Below are 20,066 nucleotides of genomic sequence, written 5' to 3' on the forward strand. Positions count from 1 at the left end.
AAATAATCATGAATGTAACCATAATTTTATACTAAGGAAATCAGTTTCAAACTAAAAACATTTTTAAGTGTAAAAAAATGTGACCCAAGGAAGTGCTTATACAGTAAAACACACTGTAATTGGTTAATTGCCAGAGTCCAGCTCTGAGAAACTAAATCCACTTCCAGTATAACCAAAAAACAAACTTGCTTTCCTGTCGCTACTGTTAGGTACTAATATTTTCTGTTTTCTTTTCTTAACTCTCTGTCTAATCAACAGAAAAACCAAGCTATCTCTGAAGAATCCAGAGTTTACTAAAAGGTGCAAGAGGGCTGCTATTTAGAGGCAGACATGTAGAACTTTTGTTTAGCCTATGTTCCAGTTAGGTGAGAAAACTCTTCCTCCATCAATGCTTGCTTCCCCATTCTTTAAGAAAATTCTTGCCTGGTCTTCTCCTAGATTTGCCTCTGCTCCTAGTTGTAGGTTCCCTCTTTCCCCTGCTCATTTTCCGTCTTGATCATTGTTATTTTGCTCCCACAGCACACATTTTCCTATTTTAACATTGCATGAGTTACAAACACAGAAATAACTCTTAGTGAGCAACTCAGAATTTTCTGCTCCATGCAAGCATTTCCCATAGGAAGCAAGAGTCACAACAGTCAGGGGTTTTCTCTATCCTTAGGGAAGTACTTAAGCCCAGTGCAACACTGCTAAAACAAAAAAAAAAAAAAAAAAAAAAAAAATCAGTGAATTATTCATCCTCTGTACTATTTAGTTATGTCTGCAGCTCATACACTTTATCCTCCTTCTTTCATATCCAAGGAAACCATGGATAAAATACAGGCTGGAGTTTGTGTCCAATCCTCCAATTATATTAATCTAAAATGTTGCTACTTGAGAGTAGGCTCAAAAGTCTCTTACAGATGCAAAGTTACTGAAGAAGCTTTCTGCCAGATAATTTTAATCTTTTTACAGTCACAGATTGGTTCAGCATTTTCTTCTCCCCTTCTGAAATTTACCTTAAGTAGGTCATGTTCACCAAAATTTTGCGAGTAGCCCCAAGTCAATTTCCTTGTTTTAGTTGGATCTGTCCATGCAAACAGGCATACTTGGTTTGGTTTCAACTCCATTTCCTCTTGTAAGCCACTGCAGGTTAAAAGATAAGGAGCAAAATGACAGCTTTCTCTGGTTAAGACCACTGATTGAAGCGGTGCAAGCAGATCACGGTGCTACATACTCCACCCCTCCAGCCTTCTGGGGTGAGGTGTGAAGGGCCTATGTTCTCCACTCCAAACTACTCCAGCTGTAGGTACTCCAGCTCTTGCGGAACTAAGATCTAAACTCCCACTTTATTCTCTCCACTATGAAGACTGCTTAAAGTAGATAAAATAATTCAGTAAAATAATATGATATAAAAAAGGGTTTTTTTTCCTGTTTTTCAAGGTACTGTACTGGTAAAAGAGAACTACTTTCTTCACAAAGGATACCCCCTTGTTAAAAAAACAATGGTGAATTGCTTCTTTCACATACCTCTGCTTATATCTGAGAGAGTCCCATGGAGTATGGTTAACAATGAGAGCTGGAGCAGCTCCCTCATGGTAATCCGAGAAGCTTATGACAGTAGAATGCTCAGAAATGTTCACATCTACCAGTAAGCCCCCATTCTGGAGAGACAGTTAGAGAGTTCAGTATTTGTTCTATGCATAAATTCAAGTTAGAACAGACTAAATTGTTATTTTTGGATCAGTCTTTCACCGGCCTCTTACAAACAAAAAAAGGAACTCTGCATTATCTAGTAACAGTAAACTCAAACACATCGGTCACTGGCTTAAGTCAGACATCAGTAGCATCCACAAACTATTTGTTGATTTAATTTAATTGAAAAATTATATTCAAACTATAACATTAAGAATTTATTTGCTTAACTTCAGTAAAAAGTATAGGCAAGCATTACCTTCACTTTGTTACAAAACTTAAAGTTATAAAGACTGCAATTTCCTGCATACTCCTTAAAAATCTGAAAGGCTACTCTAGACAAATGCACTGAAGTTTCTAAAGGTATGACAAATACACTATTACTGTATTAGCATTAGTCTTTCTTCTAATGCCTTTCAAGATATTTCTTCCAATATATTTGCAAGATCTTTCTGAGATATATAAAGCACAATTTTTCTCATTTGCTTATACAAAGGAGGTACCACATGCTTTCCCTTTTAGATAATATCTTCAGATAGCTTTCTTGAATACTTGTCTAGCAAGATAAATTGATGGTTTTGCTACGCTCTAAGGTCTGGAGAAGAGATGGGAGGGGACATAGCTACCTTTGAAAAAGATGATCCTAAATTCTCCAGCTCACATCAGAGGGATGCAAGAAATCATATTTAGCACTTTACACAGTAGTAGTAAAACCTCACTACATACAAGACCAGAAAGGATTCTCTTGTAAAGCTGAGCCATCTAATATCTTAGAACAGTGTGGGAAAAAAACCCCACTATTCTAATTAAGTGCATCAACAGAACACCAGATCACTGATGACATCTTGTTCCAAAAACATTTTTTCAAACTGCTTTAACAAACTTGGAGAGCTAAATTATCCTCACAGTCACTTGTATTTCAGCTAATTATGATAAGTATTATCTGCAAAAACTTGTCTGAACAGGCGACATTTATATGCACGTTCCCTAATGCTAGGCTAGGGTGAGCTCTGAAATAAGATTCTACTAATTGAATCATAAATTGTTTTAGCCATTAACTGTCTCCAACACATATTAGCTTATCAAGAAAACAAAAAATACATCCTATTTTCGGATAACTATTTAAACTAACTGAAGGCACCTAAGAAATACCCTCTGCAAAAGAACAGATGTCAGAGGTGTAGTACACCGTTTTTAATTTAATAGCAATAGAGCTGTTCAGCTTCCTATAAACTTGTCAAAACTAAACCAACTTGACCACATCACGCAGCTAAGAAAAGATTAACAACGTTGCAATCTTGATTCATAACCTTTTTTATGCAACAGAATTGAAGTGCAGTGCACCAACACCGTAGGGCACAAGGTTTCAATCTTGATGATCCTGGGGAGTCGAACTTTCCTAAGTTTAATACCATACAGCTAAAATGGAGTACTAAGAACACATCACACAAAGTCAGTCTCACCAATTCTTCCAGCCTCAGCAGAGTACCGTTATCCTGGGCTTTATAAAGGAATGGTTTGGATGAGCTTTCATAGCCAACTACTCTTACACAAAGTTCACCAGATGAGTTTTCAGGCCAAAATGGAAGACACTGTAAAACAAGAAATATGCATGACTTCAACAGTTCATATATGTTCAATATAGTAAGTCAGCAGTAACACAGTCTCGCGTGACTAAAACTATTTCAAATGCCTTGGTTCTTACCCCAGTATCTACTGATGAACGTTTCATCTACATTTAGTAAGTTATCTAAACTGAAAGACTTGACTGATTTACCGATGTATGCAACCTGTGCTGTTCAAGCTGCCCTGAGATGTGAAGTATCCATGTCTTGCCATCAGACATCACAGGGCTTCTATAGGAGAACTGCTTTTTTCCTTAAGTGACAGCTAGAGACCAGTTGTTTATCTACCAGAACATCCAAAGGAAAAAAACCAGAAACATTACCTCTGAAGCTGAGATATAATTCCATTTATTAGTTGGAAGCGAGCCATTAGGACCAATTTCTCCAACTTCTAGTTCCAGAGAAGATTTATTTGCTATTGTGTAGAACGGAGTGAAGGTAACTATCCTGGTAAGGTTAAAACTGCTCATTTTGATGCTAACTCCAACCTGTTGAACAAGGACAATTTCAGCAAACAATCAACTACAAACTTAAGAGAAAAGTCAGGATGGAAAAAAAGAAAAGGAAACATTACTGTAATTACAAAGGCTAGCACGCAACACTCTTGTTCTGAACATCTGTAATAAAAAAAACGAACCAGCAAACTATGCAAAACAATTAACACAATGCTAAAGAGAGTTTTAGCTGTAGCATTTTGTAGCTGTAGCATTTGCGGGGAAAAATCCAGCAGGAATCCTGTTACAGTAAATCAAGACAACCTAAAATGATCTTACCATCAGATATCAGTTAACAAGTATATGGAAAAATGACTCCAATATCTGCATATTATTATAAGTTGTATTCTTTGCTTGGTTGTGGAAATGCAGTCTTAGACAAGGCTGCTGAGTGAAGATCTAAACACTTGCAAACGATTATGAATTTTGAATGTGAACTCTTATCTCCACTATGCGAGTTCACTATTGTATTTTCGAACTGCCTAGTACTACACATTTGTTATATAAACCACATTTACAAATAACACGGGAAGCTGGCTAGAAGTTTTGGTGTTCTGTTAGAAACTGCTTGTTGCCAGGTGCAGACCTGAATAACTGAGGCATAAAAATCACCCCCCTAGATGTTAAATAATTCCATGATTTAAAAAGCGGCGTAAGTAGTGAAACAAAGGCCTTAAGCAGAAAAAGAAGTCAAGCCAAAAGAACCCCAAGAAAGCTCCACAAAACACAGAAACCTATCTTACCAGATAGTCCATGTTATTGGCTGAACACCTGACACATCCGTAGCTTCCTACAGTATCAAGGGAAAAGCTACTGGACCAAGTGCTAGTTGAAATACATAACTGGATCTACAGACAAAAAAGAACATGGGAAGTACTTCAATAAATTAATTTTTATTTTATAGTTCATGCATTATGGAGTGCAATTATATCACATGTAGCAGTATAAAGACAACATTTAAGTGCTTTTAAAACCTTCTATAAGTTAAGATAAGCTTAAGCATATAGTATCACTCTTCATATTCTGATTTATCAGTCTGTGACTGAGTTCTGGGAAAGATGTTACAGTAAAAGGTAGAAAAATAGAGGAGTCCTCATTGACTCATGTTCATGACAGCACACACACAGATGGGAAAAAAGCTACAGTTTTGTGGTGCTTCACAAACTTGAAGAGGGTGGGAAGAAATAATCAAAAGAACATCTTGCCAAACCATTCTTCAACCATTTCTTCAACTTTGTTGGGTGAAAAAAAAATATTTAAAAGGAAAGAAGGGCCACTTCAGAAAAAATCCTCTACTACAGTACTCCTCATTTCACCATGCAAATATCACATCAAAACAAAAGAAATATGTTTAACATAGGACAAAATATTTACATTGTGCATTTTAAATGTCAAAGTACCTAGTTGAGTAAAACACAAGCCTGTGATTCCTCTTTACTCAGTGGAAAATGCCTCCACAGGAAGATTCAGAGCAGCCACCTTTTTGAGTATAACGAGAGTCCTTGCTCTTCATTTGCGTATCTCCACTAAATTCCTCTCCCAAGGAAACAGTTTCCTGGTAGCGTACCCACTGAGTTTTCGGGACCTAACCGCTCTATACCAGCGGCCAGCTTCTGGTCAGGATCAAAGTTAGGTAATGGGATGCTGTGCAAGACATGGAAAAAGTTGCAACAGACTTTTTGTCTACCTGTCTTCTCTTCTACTTAGTCCAAAAAGTGTAATTAACAAGAAGAAAGCAGCAGCCAAATGAAAGCCTATAGATTTAAACACTACCAAAAAAAAATCCTTAGACAAAATATGCGTTTGTGGGGGGTTTTTCCCTCTTAGAGCAGGATTTTGAAACACCATCAGCACAACCACCACCTACAATAAGCATACCTTATTTTTACTAAAAATATTTTTCTTTTTAAAGGAGAACAAAACAATATCTCTGTAGTCTGCTGGATGCTTCACATGAGTGTCTTCAGCTCGATACTGGAGAATACGGGAAGTCTTGTTGATTATCCAATAAGGACTGAACACAGACAAGATCATACGACTTCCAATTCGCCTAGTATGTATGTAAATATCCACTGTCATCACTGCTGCAGAATGGCACGTGAAAGACACAGAAAAAAATTCAGGCATCCCATCACGAATTTTAAGATGCCCATTCCAGTCTTTGCCTTGGTATTTTATCAACACAAGCTCCATTATTTCTCCATTGATTCTTGAATGAAAAACATCTGCTGCACTCCCTTCTGTCAATTCACGGCCTTCTGCTGTTCCCTGTAGCAAAATTAAAAGGGGCGTATTAAGTTTTTAATATATTAAAATTTAGGTATTCAAAAAACATCATTTTTTTTTCTCCTCTTGCAGGATGCACACGTTTCAGATATCTCAGGTACCACATGTCCCAACCTCCAACCACCATAGGATCATTTGAGGCTGATCCTATGAATAATTTGAGATCAATTGTACTTTTCTTGCAGGACAGTAAAGACTGCTTAATGCTGGATTTCAGCAAGGCAAACTAGTTCCAATGCATCCCCTGTCTCTGTTCCCTCTCCCCCCATAATTTCCAATGGATTTTGGCAGTGAGTTCTTATTCATATACGTACAGTACCAGGTGCAACACTGAACTGGACTGTGCTGCAGATGTACAGCCACGACTTTTCACATTGAAGAACACCCAAGGCAGAAAGTGGCAGCTATGCCATACTGTTTAGTAGCACAGCTTTCCTCAAGAGTAGCATTACACAGCAATAGCTTTCCAAATTTTGACTGAGAAACAGTGTATTTTACTGTACTGAACAGTGGCCAGGCTTGATTAGTTGAGGGATGTGAAGATAATAAGCACATAACCATCTACAGGTACAGTGACTTAAGAAATAGATTTGAATTACTAGTTTCTACCTCCTCGGTCAAGGCAATGGCACTCTATGTTCTGAGTAGAAACTCAGAGTGATCCTGAGTACTGAAGTACAGTGAAGGTAAGGAAAACTGGAAATAGTGCCATTAGGATGTTGGACAGAAGTGAAACAAAGATCTAAATGAATGCCACAGCCAGTTATGCGAGTAGGACAAAACAGAACAAACTAGGATGATAGTTCTAAATCCTCACACCTTTTCTATTTACTGAAAGTTACTCAGCTTTCATGAAGAAATACTAGCTACTGAAAATACTGAAAGAAGAGGAAAAAGGTCTGCATAGCATCCTGCACAGAAATCTCCCAATTTGTGCAAGGGAGACCTCACAAAAGTCCTCAATAAAGAATCAGTGTCAGAATAGAGAGAAGTTGTTTTCTACATAGAAGAAAAGCTCCAGAAATTTCAGATGCTTTTTCTCACACCTCTCCCTGTGAAACAAAAGGTATCTTGCAAAACACAAACAGGATCTCAGAAGAAAGTAAAAAAGAAAGACCAATCCAGGAAAGGATTCATATTTAAAAAGCAAGGCAGAACTGGCCAGGTATACCCAAATTAAAAAATAGAATCAGTCCATCAGCTGACTCACTCATTTACAATAGGAAACACAAAAACCAACATTCAGTATCTTCCACTTCTAAGTAAATATAGCCTTACTTATCATCAAGTAAAGGATTTACAAATAAAACCATAAAATAACTTACCTCAAGTAAATATCTCAAGGAGTACGGTAAAAGGTTCCTCACAGTCAGTGTAGGGTAAAGGTGGATAATGTAGGCAGGATCCCACTCCTCTCCGTAAGTTGAAATAAAATTTAGTTCATCAGGTACAGCTGTTGAGCTGATTATTAGAGGCAAGAAATTTGTTTCGATGGCTGGGCACTGTAACAAGCACTTTACTTCATTGCTCCTATGTAGCTCTTCCCTCCAGGCAATGTAAGTTGTGGACTCCTTAAACTGACCCTCTAACATTCCTGTTGGTCGAATATATAGATGACACCTATGGGAAGACGACAGATAACGGTACACAATAGCTTTCCATTGACAGCTAACTTCACCCATTTTAAAGCAATTGCTAACGTGAGGAGCTTTTGCAGCACACTAATTACCTAATAAAAGTAGCATTTTGGTTTTTTTGGCCCAGTCAGGAAGAGTTCCAAGTGCAAATTTAAGCTTCCACACTAATGCTTTATTTGTGCATCAGTCTCACAAAGATTACGGAACAGAAATAGCGTACCTGTATGAATGCAAAGGAACATGAAATTCCTGTTCTGGTTTGGATACACCAATTGGCTCCAGCGACTTGCAGTCTCTAGCCAGTTTATAGATTATAAATGGGATTGAGAAATGGTTCTTGATCTAGGATCAAAACGCATAATTTTCATTACACTTCTACGGTACAAATTTCTAAAGGAAAAATGATTAATAGCAACAAGGAAAAACATTAGTAGATTTAACTAAAGTCCTCTGGAAAACAGACTTCTATGCATCTTAGTAAGAAATAAAATTCTGAAGGAAAACAATATGCAAGTGTATCAGAAAACTATGCTACTTTTAAGTTCCATGAACTGACAAACATGCTTAAAATGCCAAGTGACATAAAAAGTACATATTCCAACCTCAACGTTGAGGATATTAGAAAGCCAAAAGTTAAAAGTAAAAACCAAATTTTTAATTTATCAGGAAGACACACATACCAGAGTACAGATAAAAATTCATAACATAGATAAGAATTTGCATAACTTTTGTAACTTTTTGGAAAAGTATGATCTCAAAAAACCGCAGTAAGGAAGGAAGTAAGGAAGAAAAGAGTCACTCACAGAACACCATTTCTTTCAGGCTTTTGGTTTGGTTTGGTTGGTTGTTTTTTTTACCTGCAGAGGAGATCGTAGAGTAATAACCTTATTTCCTTCTGTAGCATCTATCTGTACAATGATCGAGTCTGAACGATCACCAAGAACGTTTCTTATGTTGTACAGTCGTCGACCTGGTTTGGCTATGGGAACGTTTACCACTTCCTTATATCCTTGAAGTTCTAATTCATAAAAATATTCAAAAGTCTTAATTAGGCAAGTCAAATCACATCACCATTTTCTATTTGAACTATACTTAAGCTTCTCTAAACTCATCAACAACCAAGATCAAAGCACTCTGGCAAAAGCACCTTGACATGGTATTTGAGCACCGCTGAAGGACAGCTTTAAGATCAGAATACTCTTGAAGACCACAACTTTAGAATATGATTTATACATAGCACAATAAATACACCAAAGGTATTTGTTGCGTGAGTTAAAATGCAATACAGAACACGATCTTTTTATCATGGCTGAGTAGCTTCATACGGGATGGGACGGAAAGGTAAAAACCAGAAGATAATGTATTAGTAGATATTATATCCTATTCTCCTAGGACTATTTTCTGGCAAAGCTCAAAACACGGAAAAATCGTAACTCCTCTCAAGTAACTGTGTAACTACGGAAAGCCAAACGGTAGTAGGGATATGTGAAATGAAGATCCTGTTTAACAGGAGTTGGAACCCACAGGCCTATGTCTCAGGGGCCTGTAAGATGGTCTATCAATGACTCCACGATTTTTTTTAATTGCCATCAGTATTCAAATGTAGTTTCAACACAATGTTCTTCACATTAATTTTGATCACATTGAATTCAAACATGTTCACTCCCACATCTTCCCATTCATGTTCCCATTATTCTCATGTCATAACACACAGGATTCCTTAGCATAATACCTAAATTTAAAGAGAAGACAGAGCTTTCTTGCCGGTGCAATGCAGACAACTTTCCTCGTTGGGGCGTTTCAAAAACAGAATATTCCAGTTCCATGTTCTGACCAATTTCTACATCATTCATATTTTCTTTTTCAACTGAACCAACTATCCGAAAATTGGAGCTAGGAAGCACTTTGAGAGGAACACCTAGGGCATTTTTCACGATGAAAGGTGCTGTCTCTTTGAAGGAATAGTCAAATGTGGATGCAGTCCCTTCTGAAAATGCCTGTAATTAACAACATATTACACATCATACATAAATAGCCACAATAACACATATATAAAGGTTTTAGACAGTTCCCAGCAACTACCATTTTAAAGAAAAAAATAATGAAAAATATATATAGCAATACCTATGCTTTGTACAGTAGTATTTCAGGGAAGTAAAGGCTACTTCCAAAAAATTTCATTATTGTTCTGTGATTTGCAGCAAATGTTGATGCTACAATTAGCATCCATGCTTCTCCTACAGAATTTTTTTTACAGTAAGATCTGAGACGCAGAAGTCCCAAGCACATTCACCATGTACATACTTCATATTCAGCCACAAAACTTATGCTTACAAACCTTTGTTTGATTACACAAAAGCCATGGTAACTGATTGTCAATATAGACTTGAAGTGTAAGCAAGTACTAACTTAGAGAACTGTTGCTCATTTAGAATTAAAATAATAAACAGTCTTAAGTCACCTTCTGTAAAAACAGGTTGATTTAGTAACCAAAATTTCTTCCCCCGATAAAAAGCCGGGGGGGGGGGGGGGGGGGGGGGGGGGGCGGAACTTAGGACATTCATAAGCACACCAACTATCATGAGAAAAATTGGGAAAAAAATATTTTTAACACCCTGGAAATTCTATTTCTACAGTTTGAAAGCCAATCCTAAAATGCACACTTTTATTAGTATTCTATTAAGGAGAAAAGACAAAAGGGAAGTAAATTTCTCTTTTAATATTTCAGAAAAAGGTTTGTAGGAAATAGTTGTGCTGTTGCAGGGCTTTACTTCCATTAAGCCTGCTTGGAGGGCTGTTCCTTAAGTCCTGCATAAGCACATTTGTTCTTCTAACATAGAAATTGCTTATTTCAAAAGCCTGCACCACCTTTTTGTTAACCCTAAAGGACTAATCAGAGTAAAACTCCTCAGCACTGCTAGATAATAGTCATTGGCTTGTGACTGGCAGCACAGAAAGTTCTTTTTAATAAAAAAAATTTCAGAACTTCCTACAGAACCACATAATTTGTCACCTTTGCCTGTTAGGACTACCTTGGCTAAATTACTGAAAACAGCAAGACAGCATTTGGATATTGTTATATTCATTGTATCCTTCGAAGAGATGTTAACTGCAGTTTGTGGCTCAGGAAGAACAATGAAATCATCCCCAGGCATCAAACTTCTCTCTTGAACGGGGTTAGTCTTCATCTAAAACAAAAATGTTATTAAGCAGTTATGAACACATGGATTACTTTCTCCTATATTACAACAGGAAGAAGCTTGACCTAGACTCGACAATTTCGCCAAGCAGAAGAAAACCTACTTCACCTTGCATATTGCAGACACCTTAGGCAAACACAGAAATTTTATACCAAACATTCAAGGCAAGTTAATTTCTTTCCTCTCTGTATGTGTGGTTACACACTACATTTTGCCCATGTAATGGACAATTAGCATTATTCAGAAAAAATTTAATGTGTCTAAAGACTCATGGGTTTTTTGTGTGAAATTGCTCCTCCAAAACAACAGCATTCAGAGAGTCAAGGTTCTGTCACACAAAACTTTTAAGAAATACAAACTATTTCACATAGTTTCAAGTGTGTTTACATACTTCCAGCTTTAAACTCCATTGCTTCTTTCCTCCTTCAACTCGTTCAATAAGCGGCTCCCACACTGCATAGGTTTCATTATAATAATGAATCTAAAGAAAGAATTAAAATTAAATAAGGCATCTGAAAATGAAGGACTTTGTTCCTTCCAACAGCATTTAGTGTGAAAAACATAAATAAGAAAACAATCAATTTTCATTTCACATTTTGGACATCTAGCACTAATTTTTAATGGCTTCAAAAATTAACACACAGAAGTGTAATAGATCATACATTTTTCAAAACCAACAACGTTTTTGAAGAACTGACTACCTGGTTTGCTTGTAAAGCAACCAGACAGCCTGGCAACTTCCTATCTTTTTAACGCCTTCGCTTAACATAATGCAGTCTCTATGCTCTCCTACACTGTTTGAAACAATGACTTTGAGATCAAAAACTTCAATGCCGCAAGAACTTCATTGCATTATGAAATAACAATTAGTCTGAGCAAACTTTAGTCTCAATCTGATCCAGTGGAACAATTAATCTAACTCACAGTCTACACCAAGTTTTTACTTCCCTTCAGCCACTGCAAATCTGAACGGAAGTTTTGGACCAAGTTGTTCTGGACGTTCCCTTTCAGCTATCTTCCTCATCCCTCCCCACTTCTGGAACCAGCGGGGCTTCCCCTAGTTGTACACGATTAGGCGTGTATCTTCCATGCTCTCTTACGATATCCACATCTAGCAGTGAAAGACGACTACTTGTGTATCCAGTACAGAATGGAGGATGAGGCATATTTGGTAAACTGACAAAATATAACTAAGAGGTAGTTAACCTATTGCACAGAGCAGCTGCACATCTGGTTGTATGAAATTTTAACATGCTGCCTCTATAAGAGACTTATACCATCTCGGAATTTACCATATCTTGGGGAAAAGAGCTGCAATAGCTGGCAAAACAAACATGGTGTGATTACAATCCAAGATGCAGAGAAGATTTTGAGAAAACAGTGTAACTTCTATCTTACCAATAAACGCAAGGCTAGAGAAACAAAAAAAAAGGTGGCCAATATGAGTTAAATATGAATATTCAACTAAGCCAAGCTCATTGTTCATATAGCAAAAAGTGAATATGCAAGAACAGAGGAACAGAGAGGACTAGATTATTCCACAGTAGTAACTGCTATTAAAATCTATTATTGATTGCAAAGTATCTGTAAAAACCACTTTATGCTTAGTCATACTTGCTGGATTACTAAAGAACCCCTAAGAGCATTACATTTTAAACTTATTATTAATTCAGCACATAGAAAGTGTACTAAGAAGTTACTTGAACATTATGAAATGTGCAGAATTGTTTTGAACTGCTAACAATTTGCTTCTACATACCTCCAGTGACATATCAGCAGAGACCTCCATCAGCGAGGACCAGTTTTTAAGGACACCTGAAAACACAGATTCTACTAACAATAAAGGGACAGTTCGATGTCCCAGACCACATTCCAAGGTGATCTGTACGGATTTCACTACTACGTCAAATTTCTCTTGTTTCAGAATATGTTCACGGTCCTTAAAAGTTTCTGTTGCTTCCGTGGCTACATCAACACCAAGAAACCAAGCACTGCACTCATCTATAGGCTTCACTTGCCACAAATTCTCAGAAACTTCAATTGGTCCTCTAGAATCCTCCTCTGTTGTTTTGGGTTTTATGGCAGCCATAATAGTCACCACAGTATTCAGAATTATTGGTGAGATCTTGAACAAAAAAAAAAAAATCGTTTATAGCTTAAAACATTTTAAAACTCATTAATATACAAAATATATGATAAATGGAAATGGCAAATAACTCTTGGGTTCCTTGTACAGGTACATAGCACTAAAGGCTCTTATAAGTGATGCAACTTAAATTCTAAGATAAAGGAACAGAATCCATTAACGGAGCTCCTCTTATTTTCCTTTTCTACAAAGTTTCCCAGTTCCTCCCTCACAATCTCACAGGCTCAAGAAAAAAATTCTCAGACTGGAATTTCACTTTTACCCATACGTGGTACTCCCATAACAGCAGTCAATATCAACCTTTTCCCCCACTACACTGTAAAACATGGATTTATTTTTAAGATCTTCGAGGTATTCAGAAAAGCACATTTTCAGAGTTATGTACACCACCATTTCAATTAGCAGTACAGTACATCCGTTGAAAGCTTTATGCTTTTGGAATAATGTACTACTGCTTACAGCTTAAAACTTCACCACTGACACCTTTTCAGATCACAAACGCAAATTTGTGAACTTTTTATAGGAGAAATAGCAAATTCCATTCAGAAAGACCTTTACTATAGACCCAAATATTAATTTACCTATTAAGAACAAGGTATTACACATTGTATATCATTCTGGAAATCATGTTAAGAGCCTTAGATTTACATGCACTACTTATAAGTCTCTCTGAAGAGAAAAATAGTGGTGGTAGCAGCAGGGGGAAGGGCTGTTCCATAAATTTGGAAGAAAATGGTAGAAGGAATCCTAGTATCCGAAGTATTTAAATTAATCCTTTTTTGACAAGAGATTGCCAAAGCAAGGAACATGTAATGATTTTTTCCAACACAGATCAGCTCTAAAAAGGACAAATGCTTATTTTTAGAATTAAACTTAATGGGGAATGGAAGTTTTAAATAGCAATATGTAAAATTAAAAAAAAAAAAATCACAAGCTACAGCTTAAGAAACACACCTGTTCTTCCAAAGATCTTACCTTTATAGTAAGTTCTTCTATTGTTACTACCACAGTTTGTAACCCCGAGACATGCATCATATTTTCCATGACTAAAGAACATGGCCGTAACACCTGAGTGTGAAATATAATTTGATTATTAAGATAACTCCTGGAATCTAACCTTTTCAAATGGTCTTGCATTTTTTAATCTCATAGGCCAAAGGGCTGCTGATCCCATAAAAACAACAACATATTCAATCTTTCCATAGCATTACTGTGCTTCATTCCAGATTTGCACAAGAGCACAAGTATCCAAATTTGCACAAGAGCAATTTTGTACTGGAAGGTTAAAAATTAGTGAAATAAAAGCTTTTGACATAAGGCTTAAAAAACAGACAAAACAAAAACCCAACACACAAATAGATCAATGGTATAGTCAAAAATATCCTGAATCTTTAAGAAAACTAAATGCATAAGGAAAAGATACCATGTGGGAGATGAACCATACAGGCCATCTTTGTGACTCAATGCTCCCTTCCAGGACTGAGTAGATGAAGTTCCAGACAACACGCTGACCCGAGTACTCTACTGCAACAAGTAAACTGATAGGCAGTAAACAAAGCTGTAGAGAGGTACTCTTAGTCTTCAAAACCACACAATTTCTTCACCAAGAAACTTTTACTTTAATTTACAAATGCACTACACAGGTTTTAGAGTCTTGCACCTATTGATAAAAAATTCACCTTTAAATGGCATACCACAGATGCACAGTTCCTTCCTATCTTCATAATAACCAATGATATAAAAAATGAATTTTCTGAGTGCTATGTATATGCCAACTAAAGGACAGGCCTGTCAACAGTTCTCATTACTTTTTTTGTTATGAAAAAGAAGTTTTCTTACCGTAGTAACACTCTTGTCCTGTTTTTCTTTGAGAAAGGCACAGGCCAACACTTTGAAACCCTTCACTTGAGCGGTCATCCTTTGTGCAAGCTTTCCAGATGTCAGAGAAAAGTCACATTGGAAGGAAACTTTTAAGGCAGGGGCATCAGCATTGGTCAAATTAGCAACAAACACAATTTCTGGATCCATGATCACAGCTTTTACTGTCATATTTGGACGTACAGATATTTCTGTGAAAATAAGTAACAAAACCCTTGAATATAAAAGCTTTGAAGACATTATTATGTACATAATACCTAAACCATGCATGAAAATTGCCACATAATTTTAGAGGTACAAATTTAACAAATAATGTCTCAATTTTTACAGGAATACTTTGCTGAAACTGAATATCACACAGGGTCCAACAATCAGCAGCAAACGAATCAGAAGTTTTCTTTTGAAGAAACAGTTTCCATAGTGTAAAAAGACCAGATGAGCAATATACAACTTCTTAACTGAATACCCACTCAGTCTCTAAAGAGACGGAGAGAATCATAGTGTATTTATCTCAGTTAAAAGCAAAACGTTCTAACCTAGCCATGGATCAAGTCACTTTGGTTCTTAACGATAGGCAGTATAGCGGCGTGCGGCCCATGGGTTACTCATACCTAACACTTGCTGGAAATACCGGAATATCACACCTATGCAATGGAACAAGTTGAGGCTCGGTGCACTACAGGAAAAGCAAAGCAAGCTAGGTATGTGGGTTGAAGCCAGCAACACATTCGGGTAGTCCTGAGCAGCCCCTGCAAGTGCCATTTTCCTCATCACACAACTTGCACTTAGCTCCAGCAGGGGAAGAGGAGAGGAACTGAATTGTTGGCATCACGGGGGCAATTCATAAAACCTAAGGATCACGCCTAGCACTCTGCCACAGCTCAGACAAGGCTAGCAATCACTTAAAACCAACAAAAAAAAGAAAAAAACCAACCCAGAAGTGGTCTTTCTTGCTGTTGTTTCATCGTGCTTTACCTTCAGTCTTCAACCAAAACGAGGAAAGCTGTTCATCAAAAACTTAGTTTTTCATAACTGAACTAATAATGTACAGTTTCAAAATAAACAACTTGGAGAAGTAAGGGTAAGAGATTCTTCACCGTTCATCTTTAAAGAGTAAGTTGTTCTTTTTCCTTCCTTATCTGCCTGCCTTCCTACTATCCACATGGCGCTTTTTACCCTAAGGATGCTTCCTTTGCAATATATTACACGTGTAAAAATCCTGTTTAGCATGACTGATTTTCAATATTTAGCTCTGCTGGAGAGCACAACTCCACTGTTTAACACAGCAGTTTTAGAACTTCTACGCTTACAACAATCTATGATATCAGTGGCCAATTTACGCATTGTGAAGAATAAACTAATTTCTTAAGTCTGATAGCAAGATAGCATCTTGAAAAAATTTTTGATTATTTATTTTCAGTATGAAGTCTGTAAAGGCGGGGAGTGGAAATCAGTTTTACAGACCTGTTTCTGGCTTGGATTTTCCAGAAGCACCGTGCTTTAATTGGAACTGTGCAGATCTTCCAGATGAGGATGCCGGCATTGACTTAATGAAAAAGTCTGCTACTGTCAACAAAAACTCCATACTGGCACATACGTACAACTTGTCAAGGACAGCAATGACTTCAATTCCATTTTTATCCTGCTTGTAGCTTATATCTATCATAGAACTATCATTTGTGTCATCTTTCTTGTCTATCATTCTGGAAAACAAGTTTAAGAAGAAACACTTAAAACATCAGAACGCATAGATCTGGAAAAACAAGGATGCATAAGCAGTGCCATTTTTTCTCCCCGTGCCATTTATAAATAAGAATTACAACATAAGCAATCAAGTGTTTCCTCCAGAAGAGTAATATCAATCTAGAATTTCTGTGCTAGTTTTGGAACTATGCAGCATGTACATAGCATGTAACAATCAGACTAACATTTCAGCGCATAGAACTCTCTAGCTGAGGCTGGTTGCTCTCTACTCAGCTGTTCTACACAGTTTACTGTAATATTCAAGATTCTCGGGTAATTTTTTTTTTGTTTTGGATAACATGGAAATCAACATATAAAAGAAATTTGCTTAACATTAAAAAAATCACATCATTCGTTGGTTTTGTGCCACAGTGTGACAGGTAACAACTGACAGTCCTACTAAGTTCTAGCAATCCCATGTGAAGCAAAGTATAGAACAAGGAAACAGTCTTCCTCACAGGCTGCACGGAGTTTTTTAATTTCTGATGCACTCAAACTTACCTTGCAGTCACATTCTGAATTCCTTCTCTGAGATCATCCAGGGTACATGCCTTGAGTTTAACATTGATATCCATTGAGCCATCTGAAAACATCTTCACTGATGATGCCATGAGATGCAGTCGGAGTTCACCAAGGCGTAATTTGTTACTATGCAGTGAAATCAGATGCTTCTACATAATGAGAAATAGTAGGACTGGTTACCACAGAACAAAGTCATAAGCACGTTTCCCTTGCTGCTAGCCACATGCATTTTGATCCATGAATTGAAGTATCTGATTAGCCCGTTGCTGTCATCAGTCCTCCAATGATACAAATTAGTCCAAGAAACTCACTGAGAATACAGAAGAAACAAGTTGGGTTGTACTAAAGTAGTTTCTTCAACATTTCTAGTGGTTGTTCAAAATGCATGGCCGAAGGCTAATCCATCTGAATTCTGAACCTCCTACCAGAGGATCCCTCTGCTCCCATCACACTAATTCAGTGAGGACCTCAGCAATAAGCAGAATGGATATCAAGAAGAAATTAAAGTAAAATCCCATTACAGCGTGTTTCTTCCCTGTGATACTCAACTCACATGAACTTTTTTAAATAATACACCCCTCATACAAAAAGCACCACAAATTCCTGCATTATAGTTATTTTAAATGCAAAGCTACCACGTGTTCACTATATACCAAGACTTCCAGAACAAGCACCTTCACATGTGGACAAAGCATATTAAGTCTAAAAACAAGGCAACATTGCACATCTTTCTCTTCTGTTTTCAGCGCAGGAAGGATGTTCATTATTGCTCACACTCAGGAATATGTAAGAGGGAAATAGGGGTCATGTACACCTTGGATCTGCTTACTAACTATACAGGCACCATACATAGTGCATTTTCCTTTTCCCTTATTCTATTAAACTATCTTTATCTCAATCCATGAGTTGGTTTGTTTTTTTCCCCTCCTTCTTTTCTCTCTCTTCTCCCTAATCACGGGGCAGGGGGCAGAAGTGAGTGAGCCACTGCATGGTCCTAATTGCTGGCTGGGGTTAAACTATGACAGCTCTGTAAGGCAAGCATTACAAAGACAACACAACTGACAAAACTCTTCATTTTACTACCCTGAGTTCTGTCCATGTGAGAAGCCTAACTTCTTCACCCCATGGTAAAATATTTGTCACAAACCTGATTCATATCACTATTGTAGAGAGTTACTGAAAGTGACTCAAAATTAAAGTCAAATTTAAGCGTTGTATAACATTCCACAGAAGACTGAGGTGTAGAAACATTTTTTTCTCCAAATGCAAGAAGAGGACCTGTCAGTGAAAAGAAAATAATTTTATATTTCTTTAGAACACTGGGCTTGGGGGTGCTTTTCTGGATTTGGGGTTTTTTGTTGGCTTTTTTTTTTTCTTTTTTTTTTTGTTTGTTGTTTTTTAAATTAAGATCAGAAAGTCACAAAAAGAGGAACTCTCTGAATCAGGAAGAGTACTCAGAATAACGCCTTTTTTTTTTTATACTCATTATCACTGTGTTCTGTTCAATGCATGCTAGAATTTTTTGGTATCTGCATAAATTCTTATTTATAACTTTTCATGTACACAATACATATGTAGCAAAATTCAGAAAAACAATTTATTTACGCACATTGAAGTGCTTCAGATAAACACAATGTTTGAATTTGCACTTAGCCCTCTGCCTAAACATACTCGGCTTTTGCATGAACATACCCTCACAGAGATCAGATTCATTTGGAACTTTCCCTTTTTTAAGTATCTGCGTATCTTCAATGTTCTCCTGCACAGCATTTGGCTGGGAAGAAGCCGCTCCAAGGTTTTCAAGTAAAATTTTCATAACAACATTTAGATCGTCTTCACTGAGTGCAATCTGTAAAGTGATAAACCCACAACTTCATTTCTGGGGACAGAATTTCTTTCCAACACAGACCCCTATCTTTATCAATAGTGTGCAAATGTTGAGCAGAAAAAACATGCTGCTTCCACCATAAACAAGCTGTCTAGTCAAAATGATCCTGGCCAAAACACCTAGAGTAATTTGCCCATTTTTCCTAAAATATCATTTGTTACTTGTTATGAACAGGAGTTACAACAAGAACTAACACTCTGCATGATAAACTTTCTAGTCTTGTAAAGGTTCTTTGCCTACTACAAATACAAGTAAACGATGATCGTAAGCACTTCTTAACAATTCAGTAATCCAGAAATATAACCAGATAGCAATACACAAGAACTATTCCTTGTACAATATCAAAACTCTAACAGATCTATAAACTAGGCAGTAAAGATGGAAGTCTTAACATTCTGTCAAAAAATACAAATTGCAAAGAGTTTACAAGCCCCTTAACTAGGCTAAGTACTATTCTGAGAATATATGTTACTTTTGATGTAGCTCTGACTTGCCATGATATTACCTGCATTGGTTTTAGGTCTCCTTTGATACCAATTGTTGGGGTTTTATGATACCAAGTTGCTGCTAAGTTTCTCTGGACCAGTAAAGTCAAACTGACAGGACGCAGAATTTCAGAATCTGGTTGAGAATCTGTGGATATAATGCACCTACAAAAGACAGTGGAAGCAGCAGAGGAAAAATATTTAGCAGTTGCAGAATCCCAAATAATACCGTGCTAATCTAGCAGAATTATGGGCACGTTTATTTTTAAATCGATAATAATGTGTGCTTACATGCACTTATACATAGGTATGCACTTAAGATGAACTCGGTTACTGTTCTATTGTTCCTTTTTTACAAGAAGTTTGAGAGATTGTGGACATATGTCCCTATCTAAAAGCACTCCTAAACTTACTTGAGGGGCATTTTTTTGTTTGGTTTTAGTACTTTTTCATTGCTTATCATCTTTAAATAATAGAACAATGCTGCA

The 20,066-nt window shown here is 36.9% G+C and overlaps 1 protein-coding gene across 7 annotated transcripts in view; it reads right to left on the minus strand.

Moving 5' to 3' along the window:
• The window catches only part of VPS13C (vacuolar protein sorting 13 homolog C), a 106,608-nt gene that overhangs the window by 35,024 nt on the left and 51,518 nt on the right, over positions 1 to 20,066 (minus strand). For all 7 annotated transcript variants that reach the window (XM_074601297.1, XM_074601298.1, XM_074601296.1 and 4 more), the window contains 20 exons: positions 19,599 to 19,743; positions 18,898 to 19,054; positions 18,353 to 18,483; positions 17,185 to 17,354; positions 16,405 to 16,643; positions 14,902 to 15,131; positions 14,038 to 14,130; positions 12,676 to 13,041; positions 11,308 to 11,397; positions 10,749 to 10,904; positions 9,449 to 9,713; positions 8,574 to 8,734; positions 7,937 to 8,058; positions 7,405 to 7,699; positions 5,672 to 6,061; positions 4,537 to 4,641; positions 3,623 to 3,787; positions 3,138 to 3,266; positions 1,510 to 1,643; positions 999 to 1,125 (listed from right to left, as the gene is read on the minus strand). In XM_074601297.1, the coding sequence (XP_074457398.1) occupies positions 999 to 1,125; positions 1,510 to 1,643; positions 3,138 to 3,266; positions 3,623 to 3,787; positions 4,537 to 4,641; positions 5,672 to 6,061; positions 7,405 to 7,699; positions 7,937 to 8,058; positions 8,574 to 8,734; positions 9,449 to 9,713; positions 10,749 to 10,904; positions 11,308 to 11,397; positions 12,676 to 13,041; positions 14,038 to 14,130; positions 14,902 to 15,131; positions 16,405 to 16,643; positions 17,185 to 17,354; positions 18,353 to 18,483; positions 18,898 to 19,054; positions 19,599 to 19,743 (3,670 nt within the window). The remainder of the gene's footprint in view (positions 1 to 998; positions 1,126 to 1,509; positions 1,644 to 3,137; positions 3,267 to 3,622; positions 3,788 to 4,536; positions 4,642 to 5,671; positions 6,062 to 7,404; positions 7,700 to 7,936; positions 8,059 to 8,573; positions 8,735 to 9,448; positions 9,714 to 10,748; positions 10,905 to 11,307; positions 11,398 to 12,675; positions 13,042 to 14,037; positions 14,131 to 14,901; positions 15,132 to 16,404; positions 16,644 to 17,184; positions 17,355 to 18,352; positions 18,484 to 18,897; positions 19,055 to 19,598; positions 19,744 to 20,066) is intronic.

This window comes from Larus michahellis, chromosome 9, assembly GCF_964199755.1.
Source record: "Larus michahellis chromosome 9, bLarMic1.1, whole genome shotgun sequence".
Classification (NCBI taxonomy): Eukaryota; Metazoa; Chordata; class Aves; order Charadriiformes; family Laridae; genus Larus; species Larus michahellis.